This window comes from Doryrhamphus excisus, chromosome 15 (genome assembly GCF_030265055.1).
Source record: "Doryrhamphus excisus isolate RoL2022-K1 chromosome 15, RoL_Dexc_1.0, whole genome shotgun sequence".
In the NCBI taxonomy this organism is placed as follows: domain Eukaryota; kingdom Metazoa; phylum Chordata; class Actinopteri; order Syngnathiformes; family Syngnathidae; genus Doryrhamphus; species Doryrhamphus excisus.
In genome coordinates this window covers 1,466,615-1,485,062 of record NC_080480.1, presented here as the reverse complement: position 1 = coordinate 1,485,062, position 18,448 = coordinate 1,466,615, and the positions used below count along the sequence as shown (strand labels likewise).

The 18,448-nt window shown below is 42.7% G+C and overlaps 5 protein-coding genes across 17 annotated transcripts in view; 3 read left to right on the top strand and 2 right to left on the bottom strand.

The window, feature by feature from the left end:
• Window positions 1-1,679, bottom strand: part of LOC131103552 (meiosis inhibitor protein 1-like) — a 38,115-nt gene extending 36,436 nt beyond the window's left edge. For all 3 annotated transcript variants that reach the window (XR_009119623.1, XM_058049898.1, XM_058049899.1), the window contains exons 1-2: window positions 1,620-1,679; window positions 843-1,036 (exon numbers count right to left, since the gene is read on the bottom strand). The gene's annotated coding sequence lies outside the window, so the exon portion shown is untranslated. The remainder of the gene's footprint in view (window positions 1-842; window positions 1,037-1,619) is intronic.
• LOC131103551 (ankyrin repeat and fibronectin type-III domain-containing protein 1-like) overlaps window positions 1-2,922 on the top strand; it is a 15,901-nt gene extending 12,979 nt beyond the window's left edge. The window contains exons 16-19 of the mRNA XM_058049896.1: window positions 820-982; window positions 1,239-1,405; window positions 1,807-2,011; window positions 2,115-2,922. Coding sequence (XP_057905879.1) covers window positions 820-982; window positions 1,239-1,405; window positions 1,807-2,011; window positions 2,115-2,815 — 1,236 coding nt within the window. The 3' untranslated portion in view covers window positions 2,816-2,922. The remainder of the gene's footprint in view (window positions 1-819; window positions 983-1,238; window positions 1,406-1,806; window positions 2,012-2,114) is intronic.
• On the bottom strand, window positions 1,799-17,694 carry LOC131103556 (ER lumen protein-retaining receptor 3-like). 8 transcript variants are annotated; one of them, XM_058049917.1, is made up of 10 exons: window positions 16,973-17,694; window positions 15,438-16,889; window positions 15,157-15,370; window positions 14,725-14,837; window positions 13,087-13,153; window positions 12,199-12,282; window positions 8,608-8,708; window positions 8,130-8,288; window positions 7,268-7,520; window positions 5,195-7,182 (listed from the first exon to the last, which is right to left on the bottom strand). In XM_058049917.1, the coding sequence occupies exons 6-10, from the start codon at window positions 12,215-12,217 to the stop codon at window positions 7,139-7,141; spliced, it is 576 nt and encodes a 191-aa protein (XP_057905900.1). In that variant the 5' UTR covers window positions 12,218-12,282; window positions 13,087-13,153; window positions 14,725-14,837; window positions 15,157-15,370; window positions 15,438-16,889; window positions 16,973-17,694; the 3' UTR covers window positions 5,195-7,138. The 8 variants fall into 8 exon arrangements, 5 of the variants coding, with proteins under 5 accessions (XP_057905900.1, XP_057905899.1, XP_057905901.1 ...); XM_058049916.1 differs by having other exon boundaries at window positions 15,157-16,889; XR_009119626.1 differs by lacking the exons at window positions 12,199-12,282; window positions 13,087-13,153; window positions 14,725-14,837; ... (1 more) ...; window positions 15,438-16,889; window positions 16,973-17,694 and adding exons at window positions 1,799-2,264; window positions 2,340-2,640; window positions 4,351-5,184; window positions 9,507-10,571 and having other exon boundaries at window positions 7,098-7,182.
• On the top strand, window positions 3,057-6,863 carry LOC131103555 (GTPase IMAP family member 7-like). 3 transcript variants are annotated; one of them, XM_058049913.1, is made up of 2 exons: window positions 3,057-3,206; window positions 4,387-6,863. In XM_058049913.1, the coding sequence occupies exon 2, from the start codon at window positions 4,404-4,406 to the stop codon at window positions 5,358-5,360; it is 957 nt and encodes a 318-aa protein (XP_057905896.1). In that variant the 5' UTR covers window positions 3,057-3,206; window positions 4,387-4,403; the 3' UTR covers window positions 5,361-6,863. The 3 variants fall into 3 exon arrangements, with proteins under 3 accessions (XP_057905896.1, XP_057905895.1, XP_057905894.1); XM_058049912.1 differs by having other exon boundaries at window positions 4,384-6,863; XM_058049911.1 differs by lacking the exon at window positions 3,057-3,206 and adding an exon at window positions 3,723-3,946 and having other exon boundaries at window positions 4,384-6,863.
• On the top strand, window positions 12,013-18,448 carry kcnj4 (potassium inwardly rectifying channel subfamily J member 4). Of its 2 annotated transcripts, none has more exons than XM_058049901.1 (3): window positions 12,013-12,313; window positions 14,051-14,185; window positions 15,131-18,448. In XM_058049901.1, the coding sequence occupies exons 2-3, from the start codon at window positions 14,163-14,165 to the stop codon at window positions 16,737-16,739; spliced, it is 1,632 nt and encodes a 543-aa protein (XP_057905884.1). In that variant the 5' UTR covers window positions 12,013-12,313; window positions 14,051-14,162; the 3' UTR covers window positions 16,740-18,448. The 2 variants fall into 2 exon arrangements, with proteins under 2 accessions (XP_057905884.1, XP_057905883.1); XM_058049900.1 differs by having other exon boundaries at window positions 14,051-14,172; window positions 15,131-18,446.

Sequence of the window (18,448 nt, the reverse complement as noted above, 5' to 3'; positions counted from 1 at the left end):
TGTTTTCGAGTACTACAACTAATTATTGCAGTTTTGTGGTTGAAATAGTTTTTATATATCTTAAAAATATTTTTTATATTTAATATTTTTGACCTCAAGAATTTTCAAGCATCAAATGGCTAAATGTACTAAAATAGAAATATAAGGCATTCAGAAGATCAATTCAAAGTCATTGTGATGACATGTAGTATTGTATACTGGTCACTACATGTCAGTAATGTTCCCTTCATGAGATAATAAAGTACTGCAAAGAACTGAAAGTAAAAAAAAAAAAAAACTTGCCCAATGATAACACATGAGTCTATATTATTACTTATTATCTTATGTCTACTACAGTTTAGATAATAATAAATTATTAATAATAAATAATTTAATTTTACAATAATTATAATATATATTATAATATAATATTAATAATTTTATTATAAGTAATATAAATAAATAATATAATAATAAAGGTAAATATAGGGGTGTTAGTTAATGTCTAGAGGGCTCTAGTAAAGGTAAATTAAATACTCTAATAAAGGTAAAAAGTAAATTATCTTATGTCTACTACAGTTTAAATAATAAATTAATAATAAATAAATATAATAATTTTACAATAATTATAATATATAATATTATAATAATATTAATATATTATAATATATTAATATAAGTTATATAAATAAATAATATAATAATAATAAAGGTGAATATAGGGGTGTTAGTTCATGTCTAGAGGGCTCTACTAAAGGCAGCAGCTGGTCAATCATGAACTGATGAATGTTGTCATGACGACTATTCCTAATAAGCCGTCCCGTGACGTCTCCCTGACAGGCCTATCAGTACGGGGTGTATACCAGGGAGCTTCTGCAGTTGGGAGAGAAAGTGTCCATGCTGCTGCTGCTTCCTCCCAGTGAAGACTTCAGCTCCAGCTACTGGCCTCTGGTAGGAACCAAGGAGCCTGGCCTCACCATGCCCCTGCAGATCTTCGAGCTGGGTGGGTTTGAAAGTAGCCGTTGTCTCTCTTTAGTCCATGCAGCATCTTCGAGTCCTAAAATATAACAAATGAAAAGTGATGAAATATGGTGCAATTAGCACAAAAGCTCACTTTTTCTTCTGACCTTCATTTGAATATAAAATGAATCCTCCTTTTAACTTCTCTTAACTTCTCCTTGATCCTAAGTCTGCTAATGACTTCTGAGGCTCCTCTATTGTGGTCGTTTCAATTTCCTTTCAACTGTCATCACGTTTAGTTCACCTCTGGACGTACGAACGGGACTTCCTGTCCCTGTACTGCCAGGCCTGGGTGAGGCAGGAGCTGGATACTCACCTGGCCCAGCAGGCTCTGCGGGAGGCGCTGGACGCAAAGGAAGTGCAAGCGGCCCGCGAGCGTCTGAACCGTGTCACTGATCTTTCTCATGTAAGATTTGGTCTTTAAGTACAGCATGCTATAGCTAAATGTATTTGGGCCTAGTATTTATACACAAATGTTTCTGTCGACATGAATGGCACCCCTAGCGACCTTTACACTCCTATTATTGTTTACACCACATTGCAACTGAGGGTAGCGAGCTAACCAGTCAGTCAACCTTTAGTTTATTTCTTGTAAACTTAAAAAAAAAAAAAAAACTTACCACTTCCACACAGGAGGGAGGAGAATTTTTTTCCACTCATGTCGGGTATGGCATGCCAGGCTGTAAAAAAAAAAGACAAATAAAAATGGGTCACAAGTTAATAAGGGTTGAGACCATTTGAGAACCCCCCCCCCTCCCGAAAGGTTCCTGACTCAGTCATCACCAATACTTGCATTTTTTCCATCAGCGTCTGGATGTGGTGTGGAGGGATGCCCGCTGGATTATGGACTGTCTGCAGTGCGTTAGGTCCAGGCAGTGGGTGGGGGCAGTGCCTCTGGGCTTGGTGATGGGTGGAGACCCGCCGCCCCGCCCCGAGGGGGAGGAAGAGGAAGAAAGTTTGACAGCCAGACTGACATGGCCCCATCGACTGCAGTCGCTGAGGACCACCACAGGTAAATACCGTCACTCTGATCAGGGTCACTGGTGGCGGACCTGTGGACAATTTAGAGTCTCGGGTGGACGCCCCAAGCTTCATTCATATTTCTTCATTTTCAGACAGCTCAGTTGGAATGCCTCCGGCTAACGTCGTCACAGCGGAGGTGTCCTCTCCAGCAGGAAGCGTAGCCGTTGCCGAGGAAGCCACACTGGTATTAATGGAAGGCGTTGCAAAGGGCGGGTACCCTGTAGACATCAGCACCCAATCAACTATGGATTTGACAAGCATTGCACAATCAGAACTAGGATGTGCGAGCACTTTATTAATAGAGTCTGGACTCGAACCTGCTGCTGTTGCACAGTTGGAAGCGGGCTTCCCAGCGTTGGCTGCACCGGAGTCTGATAGCGGGCCGCAGGACTTCCCCTCGAGCATCACCGAGGTCATCCGGCCAATGGAGATGGCAGAGTTGGTGCATATTTTGCCCACACTCAGTCTTATTGAAGAGGAGACCCCCAGTGATCCTTCAGCACCGTCGGTGATGGATATGCTCCAAAGCTTTGGACTTGGTATCGGGGAAAAGGACAGCTTCTTTGACTCGGAGCAAACACACTTGGTGCATGGAACTGGCAGCACCATCCAGACAAACTACAACGACAAAGACACGGACATTAGAGTTCCAGTAGAACAAGACATGTCTGCTTCACACTCCAAGATGGAACACGCTCCGAAGGATGCATCTCCGCAGGTTCCCAACGGGGGACAGTGTCTTCCAGTGAGGAACCAGGCCGAGTGGGACAGATCACTTAACAGCTCATCCTGATCCTGATGGTTCAGCTGCAGGACAGCTCATAACGACTCCAATGTAGAAACTATGAATTCAAATGGGTTTGTAGTCAATAAAACTTGTGCTATGATACATATATTGTACTTCACGGATTCATTTTCATATTGTTATTACGGTTGGTTAGTGGTTGAGCCTCAATAGCAGAGGTAGACGTGGAAGTCTCTGGAAGAAGCAAATGTTTAATAAAAGTAAAAATATCCAAAAAACAAAAAAAATAAATCAATGTAAGAACAAAAATAGGACCACCAGGACTCCACAAGTACATTGTGGCTACAGCTAAAACCCAAATCTGAACCTCCAACGCCACTTCCTGTCCGCCATCTGTCCTGCTCCCCTGATGACAATATTTGCTAATAAGGATGTAAAGGTGAGTATATGGGCGTTGTTTCATGTCTAGATGGCTCTATTAATGTTATAAAAAGTATTTAGATTCATTTATCACTAATTGGGTAATTGCAATAACCGTTTACAAAGCTAATAAATGAAAAAAGCTTACCTGAGACACGCGGCAACAAGCTAGCAACGGGGAGCTAATGGTACACTGCAAAGACGAATAGAGAAGAATAAAAAATAATAAAAATAATTTAAAAAAATTAATACATTAGGAAATACTGAAAATACTCAGACGCCGTCGTTCTGGATGCTACAAATTAAACAGTAGAAAGAGCTGGCTCAGGTGGCTCTACCTTTACCGGAAAACGGAAACAGAAATCCGAACACCAGAATAAAACGGAAACCAAGACCAACAATTGTAAATTCACAAAACCTGAAAAAAATGTTAAAGTCTTGCCAAACAATTGGGAAATATAATAATAGCATAAGACGACCAGCTCGATATAATTTTCTTCCATTTTCCACTTTATGAACTCATATTAATTTCATAAACAACAACAATAAACCCAATATAAGCTGTACGGTATTTGTATACTCCCACCTTGTGGCCTTAGTAAGTCACTGCAGGCAAACCACATTTCACATATAACCGCTGCACAGTGAAGGACGTCCTCATTTTAAAGAACATTTTAGTCAATATGACGGATGATCCAGGAAGCAGTATGTCTGCCACTGTCACCATGTCGTCATCCGAAAATGCTGCGTCACCACAAGGTACAGTATCCATGAATCGTCTATGTCTCTAGACGGTTTAGAGCGGCATATTCCATCATTGTACGGAAAACGATCTTAAAATATGCACAAAATAATGTGATACTTCAACTTGTGTAACGCGACTACTCCTTTACCAGGGAAAAACCTTCAACCATGTTAAATAAAGATAGCTGAGAGCTCCTGACTTTCAGTTGTAAACCTGAACGCTAGGGGGCAGTGTTTCCCACAACTCACTCTTTAGACTTGCCATTTGGTTTCATGTGTAAACGTTTCACCTACATCATAAGTATTGATATTTTGTAGTGGCAGTGCTTAATAACTTACATATAATACGTTGTGGTCATCTAGTACCATGTTTCTTGGTAGTATTTTATATTCATAATGTTTGAACATGCGCCTTTTACCGTGTTTTTCCAATGCATCTCTTCCCACTTCAGAAGCCGAGCTGAGGATCGTCATGGTCGGAAGGACGGGATCAGGGAGAAGCTCCTCAGGCAACACCATCCTGGGTAGGTCGGCCTTCAGAGTGGAGGTCTCCCCCTGCTCGGTCACCACACGGTGCGTGGAGCAGACCGGGACAGTGTCCGGAAGGCGCGTCTCAGTGATTGACACTCCAGGGTTCTTCCACACGCACCTGTCCGCCCAGGAGGTGGTAACAGAGGTGGGGCGATGCGTCGCCCTGTCCCCGCCGGGCCCCCATGTAATCCTGGTGACGCTGCAGCCTGGCAGGTTCACCCAGGAGGAGAAGGACGGTCTGGAGTGGATCAAGGCAACATTCGGACCCGGAGCCGCGACGTTCACGATGGTGCTGTTCACTTGGGGAGATCAGCTACGAGGCAAACGTGTGGAAGACTGTCTGGCCGAGAATGACGAGCTGTCGGCGTACCTCGGCAGCTGCCGTGGAGGATTTCACGTTTTGGACAACAGCACGACCACAGCGAGCTCGCCACAGGTGGAACATCTCCTGATGAAGATAGACAAGATCGTGGCAGACAACGGAGGCGGTTGCTATAGCGGCGACATGCTCCAGGAGGCCGTGGATGCCATCAGAGATGCTCAAGAGAGGATCTTAGAAGGTGGGGCACACAGGTGGTTCCACATGGAGCATGAGAAGGAGCGCCACGAGGGGGAGTTAACGAGGATGGAGGAGGAGGACGCCAGGAGGAGAGCGGAGAGGCTCTTCTGGTGCGAGCTGGTGACGGCGCTGGGAAAGGGGGCAGCGGAAGGGGCGGGGATCACTGGCACGGACAAGGGAAAAGGGAAAGCCGTCAAGAAGGTGAAGGTGGTGGAGAAGGCGGCGGCGGCTCTCGTCACCTCGCCTTTCTCCATCAGCTCGGCGGCAAAAGCGGTGGGAGGAGCTGTGAGAGAAGGAAGTAAGGTGCTCTACAAACACCGGAAAACATTCCTACACTAGGAGACGCCGGATTGCCGAGTGGTTAGGATGAGAAGTCTACATCCACAGAAGTGAAGAGAAAAGCTCGTACAATGCTATTGCTATTTTAGTCATCCATTTTACCGCGCCCGTCTGCGGACGCCAGATGTGGCTAGCCGTGATGCATAATCGATTCTAAGAATTTTAACATAATTAATATTTGACAGCCCACATAATAACATTCCATGCATGAACATGGCTAAATGAAGTCAACTATAAGGCATTCTGAAGACTCATTCAAGGACTAGGTAATATGTAATACTCTACGCTGGTCAATAGGTGTCAGTGATGTGACTGTAATGTTTGGTGAAACACAAGAACCAGATTTTACCTCCGGAAGAATTTTTTTTTTTTAATTACATTTTCGGATTATGTCACAACAGGAACAATAATCCTGAACCTTGGCCTCCGTCCACGCCGCGGGAACACGTTAACGATTTACGTTTACAATGTCTACGATGTCTAGAGTATAAAGGTGACGAGGAGTGTTCTTTTAATGTCTCGAGGGCTGTAATAAAGTTCAGAAACATTTAATTACGAGAACATTCCATTTCTAAATAAGGAATATAAATTCACGGGTCTGGAACCAATTAACCGTGATAAACGAGGGATTTCTTTAGTGGAATCCAGCTGATGCACTCATATCACTGGTATGCTATTAAAATGGAAAAAAACTTTTTCTGTTCCCGATACAGCGACTTGATGGAAGTAGATTTTTCATTTTTGGCTTTATTTCTGCTCATGGAAAAATATTTATCCCTTTTACACCCAAAAGGAAAAAGTAAATATACAAAAGCAATAACAGACTTTCGCTACGTTTCAGTTCCAACATCGCTTTGGCAAATATTTAAAAATTATTGTTGTTTCCCGGTTTACTACGACCTATTAGTAAAAAAAAAATACATAAAAACATTTCATATGTAGTATATACATAGATGAGACATTACCTTACATTACCTTAACACTGCATGTAGTGTTAGTTTCCCACTCCGAGTGGAAGAGGTCATGTTGTTCTTCCCTAATCCTTTTAAAAACCCTTTCGTAGGTTAAGAATAAATAAATTGGAAGCTAACTAGTTAGCTCCTTAGAATGCTATGCTAAAGCGGTGACCGTAGCCTGTGCATAAGAGTTGGGCAATGTGGTGTAGGAAAGAATAATAGGAGTGTATAGGTGACTGTAGGGGTGTTATTTCATGTCTGTAGAGCTCTAATAATTATAATAAGTTTTTTATTATGATCTATTAATATATGACTTTAAATAATTATTATTTATTCTAAATTATTTGTACAAATTACTGTTTACGCTGTACATTGTTCATATTTGATGTCATATATTTATTCTCCATATTATTATTTATTATTATACAGGAGCCAGGCAACGACATTTCGTTGGCAATTTCACTGCTGTGTTATTGTGCAATGACAATAAAGTCTATCTATCTATCTATGCTCCAAGTATAAAAATATTAAATTTATAAATTTTGAATCCTCTTTCCCGGGAATTGCCTTGTCACCGTCGGGTCTGGAACCAATTAACCGCGATAAAACGAACCACCACCACCGAAGGAGGCACTTTGTGGCAGATTCCAGAGTGCAAACGTACAATATTGGTTCATGGAAGAAAGCCTTCAAGTTGTTAAAACAGCGCATTATTATGATTATTAATATATGACGTAGCAACCAACAGGAAATTACATTTGGCGGATTAAATGTAATGTACCTCCCGGGGTAAGGCCAAATAAACGTGGGAGTTGTCGGCTGCTAGACGGGTATCGGCAGGCTCATCTTCTCGTTTCCTTGCAGCACTGCAGAGAGACAGAGAGACACATTGTCTCATACAAAATACTTTTTTTTTTTATTGGCCCGACTGTGACCCTTCCAGAAGCTCACCGTTTGTTACGTAAAGGTAGAAGAAGTCACAGTAGAAAATGGTCTGCACCACGCCAGACACCACAGCCACCTTGTCCAAGGTGTACTCCGTGTAGTAGCGCCACACCCAGTTCCCGATGTAGAGGGCTCGGTATAAGCCGAGGAAGAACAAGTAGTGGGTGGTGATGGACTCGGCCTTGCCCGTCTTGGTGATCATGAAGAGCTGCGGCATGATGGCCACCGCCTCCAGGAAAATGGAGAAGGTCCAAAGGACCTGGGGAGGACAAAGTGCACATATTTTATTTTTTTATTTGCCGTGTAAAATAACACGTATATATGTTAGATGTGTGGCTTCTTCTGAACAGATGTGAAGATCTGAACCGTGCTACCCGGACCTTCTGCATCACAACAATGCGTTCTCTGATGCATGCTCCTCCTCCTCTTGTTTATTTTGTTTATGTAATTCCCGCTCGTTGTGTTGGAGGCCTTTGCTGGAACGCCCAAGGACAAGGAAGTAAACATGTTCCTTTGTCGGCAAACTTCATAAGACCAATGCCCCACACAATAAAATGTCAAAAACCACAAGTTTGGACCGTGGCACGGTGGCAGGAAGTCAGTGTACGTTTCTTCTGCTGATATGCCATGTTGCTGACCGCTAATGCAGTGCTAATTCCTATCTGGCTTGGCCTGAAGCGTGAACTAGGCGGCTAAAGGGCGGTTTTTGATCGCAGCGTCACTTCCGATCTTGCCAAAAAACAATCATCTTCACTCGTCTTTCTAGTATATTTTGTACTTTCAGTAAGTAAATCCACTTTTTTTTTACTACATCTATATCTCCATCTACACTGATTGGACTATAGATTAAACGTTGAAGCCGGTTTACCTCCGTTGGGGTGATTTCATAACTCTCCAAAAAGGTCAGAGCGGTGACGGGCACCAACAGGAAGTCCACACGGAAGGAGTCGTTCTCAGAGTCGTAAGAGTTCCTGAAGCGAATGTAGATCAGGTACACGGTGGCGTATGACAGACCCAAAAACACCACCTGAGCAAAAGGGTGGAAGTTACAGACAGCTCATGTTTTATTAATACATACATAAAACATAAAAGAAACATACGTTTGTCCAAGACGCATGGAACATGACTAGATTGGGTTTATTTTAGGGTCAGATACAAACCCCCAAATATGGAAGAATTCTGGAGTCGGGCTTGCTTTTAGTTGATGGAAACATCAATTAAAAGTAGTTTAAGACATAAATAAATATGATAGCTTCTTATATGATGACAAAATGTTTAAGCGCCCCACCCAATTTGAAATACTACCGAACTCCGAAATCAGGAAAATGCAAATATTAGTGTCTTACCTTCATGATTGTGTTGTAATAAGAAATAAATACGATGAATAAGTCCAGATATCTGGTGGTGAAGACAAGTGCAAACAGCAGCTGAGACTTTCCGGAAATGCCTACAAAAAAAAATAAACAATTGTTTCAAGGTCAAGTGGAAGCAGACATTTTCTTTTAAGAGCCAAGTTTTGTATTCAAAGTTGACGTGTTGACGTTCATTCATGAGTTATTCAACCATTGCAGCTTCCACTCCTACGTCCTGTCGCATTAAAAATGCTTTTAGTGACGTTTCATGAGTCAAGTGACATGTAACAATAGAGTTAGCATAATATAGTTTTAGATATGACAGTATAGGGACACTCACATTTTAGCACAACGTCATTTAAATTAGTGTGGGATTTAACATTTCAAGTATTTCAACACAATTAGTGTAATTAAAAAAATTAAATGATGCTTTTTCCACTTTTCTGACCTATAAATGGAGTTAAAAGTTCAGATAATGAGCTTTTAAGTATTTGGAAATGAGCCCTTTAAGAAGTTTGGGATGGTTCAAAACGCTCGGTTTCAGAGGGTCTTGGCACACTGTACATTTGTGATGTCACAGAAGGACGGGCTTCCTTACACGCCCATATAAGGAAGAACACCCTCTGTGACATCACAAAAGAAAGATTTTACAAGGCTGTCTGAAACTGAGCATTTTGAGCCAATCCAAACTTCTTAGAGGGCTCACTTCCTGATGCCGACCTCGGTCCAAGGTTTCCTCAGTTGGACTTGTCTTTTGTTTTTCGCCTTTTTCCACATGTTGGACACCTTTTGTTAAATAAACTATTTTTTCTTAGGGTCCAAAACTTTGTGGCTGTCACCCATCTTAACAACTATTAACAACTAACAAAGTCCAAACACAAGTGAAAGCCTACCTGCACAGGACTTGGACCTCCATATCTTTGATAGCAGGATGAGCAGAGCCACCAGATGCGACATGTCGCCCCCCAGACGAAACGCGTTCATGTTGTTTGTGTTTCCGTTCAAAGCAGACGCTTGGACGGGTCAATGGGTGACACGGTTAATTAAATTAATGGAGGCGACAAGAGCAGGAAACGCACTTCTTCACTTTCTTCTTCGGCAGTGCTGACGTGGGGGGGGGGAATGATTGAAAAATGGATGCTACGGAGACAACTTGACTGCATTAAAATGTTAAAAAAATAAACGGGTACTCACAAAGCGCAGTTAAATGTTTTTTTTTTTAAAAAGAAAGTTGTCAAAAAAGAGGTGACGTGGCTGACAGCGCCAACAACACAGCCACGCGATCGAGTGTTATCACGTGCTAGCAAACATAGCGTTTCCGGTTCGGATGTCAACGTAAAAGGCCGCGTGGTTCATTTCAGCTCTGTTTAAAGTGAGTTGTAGTTTTATTTTGAAGGTACATCTCAACACAGGAACTTTGTTGTGTACTGATGATGTTCTGTTATATCAATCGAGAAGAAAGCCGGTAAAGTTTTATATAGTTTTCTCAACTATCATTTGACTTATTGAATTTACAGTTTATTCATTTATGGTTCCACTCAACTGTCTTTCGTTTTTGCAGCAGTCTGGATGGGGAAACCCAGCCTCCCCCCGGGGTCCCCGGCCCCCTCCTCCAGCTCCATCGGGAGGTCATCTTGTGTACCATAGTGTAAAATGTTAGCCATGCTAATGTGGTTCATTGATCTAAAAAATAAATACACATATGTACTGACTGTACAGGACTTTGTGTGGACCGAGCTGACCCAAAGACTAAGCTAAAGGTTATGGGAATTAATCTGACACCCAGACCTGATTAACTTCTATTAATATACACCCAGACCTGGTGGGTGTCCCCCCCGCCATCCTGCTCCTATTCTTCATATGATGTACGAGTGTCATGTAAACGGCTATTCATGTTGTGTTGTATCGCCGTGTTTATTTACTGTTCACCACGCTGTTGATGCTATTTGCGGCCTGCATCTCCTGCCACCCCCCCCCCCTTCTTCTTCTTCCGCCTCTTAGAATTTGGCAAAGAGGCAGATTTCCACCTCCATCTCCACTCAGAGGAGGCGTTTTGTAAAAAAGGACAAATATTCTAATCTACACGGAATGGAAGAGGGAAGACTGAGAAGGGCTTTGGGTGATACCAGGGGTGGCCAAAGTGTGGCCCGTGTACCATTTGCAATCCCCATATGTTTCTTTTTGTATGTTTTTTATGTAAAGAGAAGGTGAAATATTGATGCAAATAACTAATAACACATATCTTAGTCTTAGTCTAAATGTACATAATTATATAAATTATTATATACATTCTGACTAAAAAGACAAAAAAACAAGTGATGTGCCACTTTGTTGATTTTCTTTCCGATCTGAGTCAAATTCAGGTTGGTATTAGCGATACGCATCTGATACCCAAACAGTATTTTCACAAAGTAGTATCAAATATTTTTGCAGTTAAAGCACAGAAAAATCATTTACTTTCCAACATTATTAGAACGCTCCAGACCTGAAATAACACCCCTATAGTCACCTTTACATTTTAATTATCCAATATAGTAGACATAATAAGAGAAAATAAGCCTGTCTTTTGGTATAAATGGATTATTGTGCCTGTTTGAGATCATTCAAACCCGCAATAAAAGCTTGTTGTTTCGGCGATCAGGTCTGGTGCTTGTGTGTCTCGCTGAACATCAACATTACTGACACGTGTAGTCGAATACTACATATTGAATCAGTCTTCTGAATGCCTTATATTTGGATTTGACCACATTTCGCCATTTTTATGCTTGAAAATGATTAATTATGGCAAAGAAATACACATTTAAGCAAACTGTATGTATGTTTTGACTAACAATAAGCCATATTCAACCCCAAACTGGCATGCATGATTTATTAGTATATTTTTGAAAAACCCTGATAGAGTTAAACCAGCCACTAGTATTACTACACTAAATAACGTATTGCATGTTGATTACATTTGCACGTGTAAGAGCACCCGTAATGTTATTTTCACCCCCCCCCCATGTGCTGTATTGTGTGTAACCATTACATCACCTCTTCACAGTCCGCTAATGATGTTCACGCCAAAGTGCTATTATGTGGCCCCTTCATGACATCCATTGTGGACTAATCACGAATGTGAGTGGGAGCCCAAAGCGGCACAAAAGCCGCAGAAAAACTCACGCCGCACCGCTTGAAAACTTCAAAAAAAGGGAAGAAAAAAAAAAACATTTTTCTAATGCACATGTTGAAAAAAATAAAAAAATAAAGCGCTCTCATATTTGGCCCGTCACCCACCTGTAGCAGCAAGAGCCTGATTCTATTCACATGAATCAGGTCATTTTCAACACCTACACACGCTCCTTTTCTCGGAGTTCACATCCCCCCCCCATTCCCATCCCATGCCGCACACAAGGCGGATATTGACACAGCAGTTTCAGCCTGGGCTGCATGCGCACAGGAGAGCACACAAACACGGGCCGGGATTACATTATCGGCAAAGGAGGACAATGAAGGATTAAAAGGAAGGAACGATGAAAGAGTGATGAGGAGCAAAGCACTAAATGAAAGTAAAACAGAGAAAGAAGGGAAGGCGAGCTCACACACCGCAGAGGTCTAGAAACATGGCGGAATGCTGCTGCCGACGCCGGCGGAGGGATTTTCAGAAGTGAAGTTCTGAGTCACAAGGAACTGAAATTGAAACAGAGAAAAGCACACAAGGGTGAGTACCCCATTAATTAATACTAATTAATACGGGCGTGTCATAAGGTTTAACAGCGAGGGACACAATTATTTTACAATTTGGGAAAATTATGACTTTATTCCAATAATATTTAGATTTTATTCTCATAATATTATAGCTTTTTCCCCAACCAAATATTCAAAAAAAATGTTTTGTTTGTTTCTCTTAATTTAGAAAATATATATACATACATATTATTTTAATTAATTTTTATATTATTTTATTTTTTTAATGAAATATTAAACAAATATATATTTTTTTCAAATATTTCAACTACATGCCTCTAAAATAACATTATTTTATTTCATTAGTTTCATTTTTTTCCGACTTTTTTTCTCTTAATATTTTGACTTTATTCTGTTTTTGGAATTTCCCAACTATTCCAACTTTATTCTATATTTTTGACCTAACCCATTTTTCTTTTCTTAATATTACAACTTCCTAAGATTAACATTTTTTCTTAAATATTTCAACTTTATGCTGATAAAATCACATTATTTCTCCTCATAAAATCACAACATAATTCTCCTAAAATGACATCCCGTTCTCAACCATTACATCATTTTTTTTTGGAGTATTTTGAAATAATTCTTATCAAATGGCTTATTTTTGCACTGCCACGCCTGAATGAATATAGCCGCTTAAAGCTGAAAATCATAATGATGAAACAATATGTTTATTATTGTGGTTGTAGCTGAGAGGTGTAGGTGTGTGTGTGTGATGTGTGTGTGTGTGTGTGTGTTGCCACTCACTGCAACAACAAGAGCACTCGTACCAGTTGGACTCATTGGAGCGTGTAGGTGTGCCTAATGAGGTGGCCTGTGATTCAGACAACATATATACAAATTGGCAAATGACTGTCATGTGTCATAACAGGCCTTTTTTCATAAGCTCAGTATAAAACAAACACAAATAATATTTGACTATATGAGCCATGCCACCATTACAATTATAATATTATAGTCATTATAAAGATTATAATCAAAATTACTGCACTGTGGACGAGTGGTTATCACACAGGCCACACAGCTGGGAGACCCGAGTTCGATTCCAACCACGGCCATCTCTGTGTGGAGTTTGCATGTTCTCCCCGTGCATGCGTGGGTTTTTTTCCCGGGTACTCCGGTTTCCTGCCACATTCCAAAAACATGCTAGGTTCATTAGCGACTCCAAATTGTCCATAGTTATGGGACCCCCAGAGTGGACCCCGCCTCTCGAACCTAAAACAGCTGGGATAGGCTCCAGCACCCTATTCATACCTATGATCAATTTAAGAGTCCCTAATTATGCGAACATGCATATTTTTGGAATGTGGGAAAAAATGGGAGAACCCCCTCAGAGATGCTAACTATGAAATGTTTTGCTTTATGAATAAGGACTACTCCAGCATATGATGGATGATTTCATTATGGGATTTCTGTCCCGTTTAAAGAAGACGGTAGAATTCCACAATCTGTTTGAGGGGGCAGCGCTCCCTGTGACGAGATAATCCCGTCTCAGCTGGTCGTAAGACATGACACAATCAAATCAGGATTAAGTCCAAGTCCACATTTTTTTAGCGCACCGAAACAACGTGTGCAAAATCAGATTAGGATTAATGAGGAAATTAAAACATCTTGACTGATGTGATTCTTCCTGGTGACCCAAGCGTGTTTAGTCGGAATCGAGTACCACAAACGGGACAAACCACAAACATTTCCTTGTGTTTCCTTGCAGTGTTGCTCTCAAAGGACCAAATATTGCCCTCAAGGTGGACGCCTGATTCTGATTTGGCAGCGATCGGAGTCTGGCCTCCCACCCTAGCCTCAAATGAGGGATTACTGTTGCCATGGGAACAAGTAAGTCCAACAGGTGAGGGTGGGACTATCGATACAAAGTACAAACGGGTTGACACCGACAAATGGCATCTCTGGCACCTCAGCCATGGGGGGCGGGGCCAGGGGGGTCAGGTTCAGCTCAAGGATATTTGCAGCAAGCAGATCCTGAGATCCTGACAAAGGCCAAGGCCATCCTGTACCGGCCTACACAGACTTCTTAGGACCACCAAAGTGGGCTCATTCCTTGGAAGATATGGCACTTCCTGATTCATGGATGAATAACACTACTTAGCACCATACGGACGCTTCATCGCTACACCGAAAGGTCCGAGTCCCAAAATTCCCAAACTCATCCACGCCTGCCTGACACGGAAAAGGGCATTCCCTAAGTGTTCCCACAAAAATCCCAAAATCCAGCATAGTTACTATTTATGGTATATTATATATACATACAATATTTATTGTATATGATATACTGGTCCAGCTCAAAATGGGCTGAGTCACTGACTCAGAATAATAATCTGCTAATCTGCCATGACAGCTGTCCTTCTCATCCAGATAAACTCAACTCACCTTCCCAAATGGTAATCCACTTAAACTGGTTTGGAGAAATCGGAATGCTCGATGACGGTGTTCCCCGCCTCTCGCCTGAAGTCGGCTGGGATAGGCTCCGGCATAACCCCCCCCTGGGGAGTTAGAATTATTTATTTATTCTTTTTGCCAGGACGGCAAAATAATAATACAAAGTGCACCAATGTTACTAGATAGGACAGCCTTGGTCTGAGGATGCAGGATGACCTCCAGATGTGAGGATGATCATGGACGCCTGAAACCAAGGACAGCATTGTCCCCTAGACTAGGTGTCATCTTGGTGTCATCAAGTCTAGACTAGAGCTGTCCTATCTAGTCATATTCCAGTGCCTAGCATGAACTGACGAGCTGAACAATCCCGATGCCTTGATCCTCGTTTTGCTTCCAGGTACAGCATCGTCTCAAACAACTTACCGGAGGAGGAGCGCCTGAAGATCTGCAGCTTGGATCTCCACAACGGTCGCAGGTCCTCCATCGTCCCCTTACACTGCGCCACAGAACCAGAGAACAGGAAGAGGAGGAGGAGGTCGGGCGCCTCCGCTGCTGCGCCCGGCACGAGGGGACGAGGAGGTATGACCAACTCCAACGGGAGGGTTCTGACGAGGGGCTCCAGCCAGGTCCGGAGCCGCTTTGTGAAGAAAAACGGACAATGTAACGTGGTCTTCACCAACATGGAGGAGAAGAGGCGGCGCTACCTGGCAGACATTTTTACCACCTGCGTGGACATCCGCTGGAGATACCTGCTCTTCATGTTCTGCACCAGCTTCATCATCTCCTGGCTTTTCTTCGCCATCATCTTCTACGGCGTGTCTCTGTCACATGGGGACTTCCAGGAGCCCGTCCTGGTGAAGAACGGCGGACTAGCAGCAGGGGGGCTGTATGCACCCCCCTCCGGACACCAGACCAAACGGATGCCCTGCATCCTCCACGTGCAGGGCTTTGTCGGTGCCCTCCTGTTCTCCATGGAGACCCAAACCACCATCGGTTACGGCTGGCGCTGCGTGACCGAGGAGTGTCCCGTGGCCGTCATCACCGTCGTGGCTCAATCCATCGTGGGCTGCATCATCGACTCGTTCATGATCGGCACCATAATGGCCAAGATGGCGCGACCGAAGAAGAGGAACCAGACCCTGGTGTTCTCCAAGAATGCGGTGGTTTCGCTCCGCGACGGCAAACTGTGCCTGATGTGGAGGGTGGGGAACCTGCGGAGGAGCCACATCGTGGAAGCTCACGTGCGGGCGCAGCTCATCCGTTCCTACGTGACGGTGGAAGGTGAATTCATCCCCTTGGAGCAGATGGACCTCAACGTGGGCTACGACGAGGGCACGGACCGGTTGTTCCTGGTGTCCCCGCTGGTCATCGTCCACGAGATCGACAAAGACAGCCCCTTGTACGCTTTAAGCCGAGCCGACCTGGAGACCGATGAATTTGAGATTGTTGTCATCCTGGAAGGGATGGTGGAGGCCACGGCTATGACCACGCAATTCCGGAGCTCCTATCTTTCCAGGGAGATCTTCTGGGGCCACAGGTTCGAGCCCGTCATTTATGAGGACCGCAACTGCTACAAGGTGGACTACGCCCGCTTCCACAAGACGTACGAGGTGCCGTCAACGCCCGAACTCAGCGCCAAAGAGCTGGACGAGGCGGCGGGGCGGAACTCCTGCGTGGTTTCCCCCGCTTCGCCGTGCGTGTCCTCGAAAAGCCTGATCCCTCGCTCCGTCAGCACCTTCTGCTACGAGAACGAGGTAGCGCTGAGCTGCGGGGAGGAGGAGGAGGACATCTTTGACTCCTCTCAGCTGGCCGGGAAGGAGAGAGTCGAGGAGAGACGGACTTCTGTGGACTTCCACAATATGTTGAAGGACACGTCCACCATGACGTCTGGGAGTCACAACGTCATGTGCGTTCTGGACATGGACAACAACCAGATGGAGTTTGACATCCTGCAGACCGCCATACCTCTCGATCCGGTCACCTACAAGAGCGAGCCGGAGATGTAAGGAGCTGAGGGAGGAAGAGGAAGATTTTCCGTAAGCTGTGCGGTTTTGGCTTTAATATCGGAAATCCCTTCTGCCTTGTCGGTGTTGAGTCTGTGGCGGTCCTGGGAGTCGTGTACAGCTTCCAAAGTTGACTAATCCATTCTGAAGTACCTTTGTCAGAGGAAATTATTATGAAAAATGCAAAAAAAATGCTTCCTTCAATGTTCTGGGTGGTTTTATTACTTATTACTTACCATATTTTTCCATTATATAATTATGGTTGAACTCCATTGGATCGCAGCATCCAGCTGTGGAGATCCAGGTTACAGGAATCAAAGGGAAGATGCTGGAGTAAAGTCTCTGGAGAAGTGCAATAAGGTTCTACTTGAGGAGGATAAAGTCAAGTCATTAAGTCATAAAGTCATCATAATTATTGTGGATTTTGTTATTTAAAACGGTTTTGGTGTCTCGTTGAGTTATTTCACTTGTGTAGGTGAAAGTACCGTATTTTCAGGACAATAAGTCACACTTTTTTTTCATAGGTTGGCTGTTCCTGCCACTTATACTCCAGAGCGACTGGAAAAAAATGAAAAAACACCTTTTCTGTTTATGTTTATTTTTTGTGTAGCTGAATAAGCATTGTGTTAGCATAGCTTACACCTATTCAGCCTGTTATTATTATTTTATTATTGTTAGAACTTGCCTTCCAAAAGGATGTAATGTGTGTTTTGGTCAAGTAGTCAAATAAATTACCCGCAAAACATTAATTATGGATATAATTATGCATTTTTGGCCTTGTGCGACTTATACTCGGGATCGACTTATAGTCCAGAAAATACGGTATATCTTTAGTTCTTTTATTTTTGTTGAACTTGTTTGGGTCTGTGATGTCGCTGTGGATGAGATGCTGAAACAGGGGTGTCCAAAGTGTGGCTACGGGACCAATTGCAGTCCACGCCTGTTTTTTTTTTTTTTGTTTTTTTTTAATATGGGCCATGGCACATTGTTCAAATAGAATTTTACAAGAAAATGTAAAAAAAAATAAAAAATAAAAATCTCGTCCATCCTCGCTTTTTCACCTGTATCAAGAAGTTATTAGCATATTATACAAACTAGCAACGTGACCCTTTCATTTGTCAGTTTGTGGACACCAAACATTTTGTAGGCTTTAAAACTACCATCATCTATTTTTGTAGTCTTGTAGTCAAATGCAGCTTTGCAAGCAAAAAGGCAAACACCAAAATGACTGCAGTATACAGCCCCCGCCCCCCACACACACCCACCCACAGTCGCCATTCACCCTAAGTTGGTATACTGTTGAAATACTGGTAATACAGTACATGGTAATACAGGTCACACACATAGGAAAAAAAAATATTTTTATGGGCATTTCTCCACAGATCTACTGTACACGCTATTGTATTTGCAAAGCCCTCAAGTACTCTGGATTTGTATTTTTATTTTATTTTAGTGGTGAAGGCAAAATGATATTTTATGTAAGAAAGTATTTAAGTCTTCCTGCTTTGTTTTCCAACTGCACACTGGCATTATCTTCTATCAATCAACTAAGTTGACAAAAGCACTTTAATGTACCATGTTTACCTTTTGGTGTTATCAATAAACATTTGTATTAATCCGAAATCAATAGTGATGTTTATGTTTGCTGTTCCATTTTTCGCCATTAGATGTCGCTGCATCCATTGCCAACGCAGGAGCTTCAATGGAGGAGC

Bases quoted from the DNA above. Each gene is read 5' to 3' on its own strand.
- LOC131103555 (XM_058049911.1), top strand. From the start codon at position 3,871: ATGACGGATGATCCAGGAAGCAGTATGTCTGCCACTGTCACCATGTCG. The intron at 3,947-4,383 runs GTACAGTATCCA...TTCCCACTTCAG, and splicing joins AAATGCTGCGTCACCACAAG to AAGCCGAGCTGAGGATCGTC.
- LOC131103556 (XM_058049914.1), bottom strand. From the start codon at position 9,597: ATGAACGCGTTTCGTCTGGGGGGCGACATGTCGCATCTGGTGGCTCTG. The intron at 8,709-9,506 runs GTAGGCTTTCAC...TTTTTTTTGTAG, and splicing joins GAGGTCCAAGTCCTGTGCAG to GCATTTCCGGAAAGTCTCAG. The intron at 7,183-7,267 runs GTGAGCTTCTGG...GTCTCTCTGCAG, and splicing joins CTACCTTTACGTAACAAACG to TGCTGCAAGGAAACGAGAAG.
- kcnj4 (XM_058049900.1), top strand. From the start codon at position 14,144: ATGAGGGATTACTGTTGCCATGGGAACAA. The intron at 14,173-15,130 runs GTAAGTCCAACA...TTTTGCTTCCAG, and splicing joins TACTGTTGCCATGGGAACAA to GTACAGCATCGTCTCAAACA.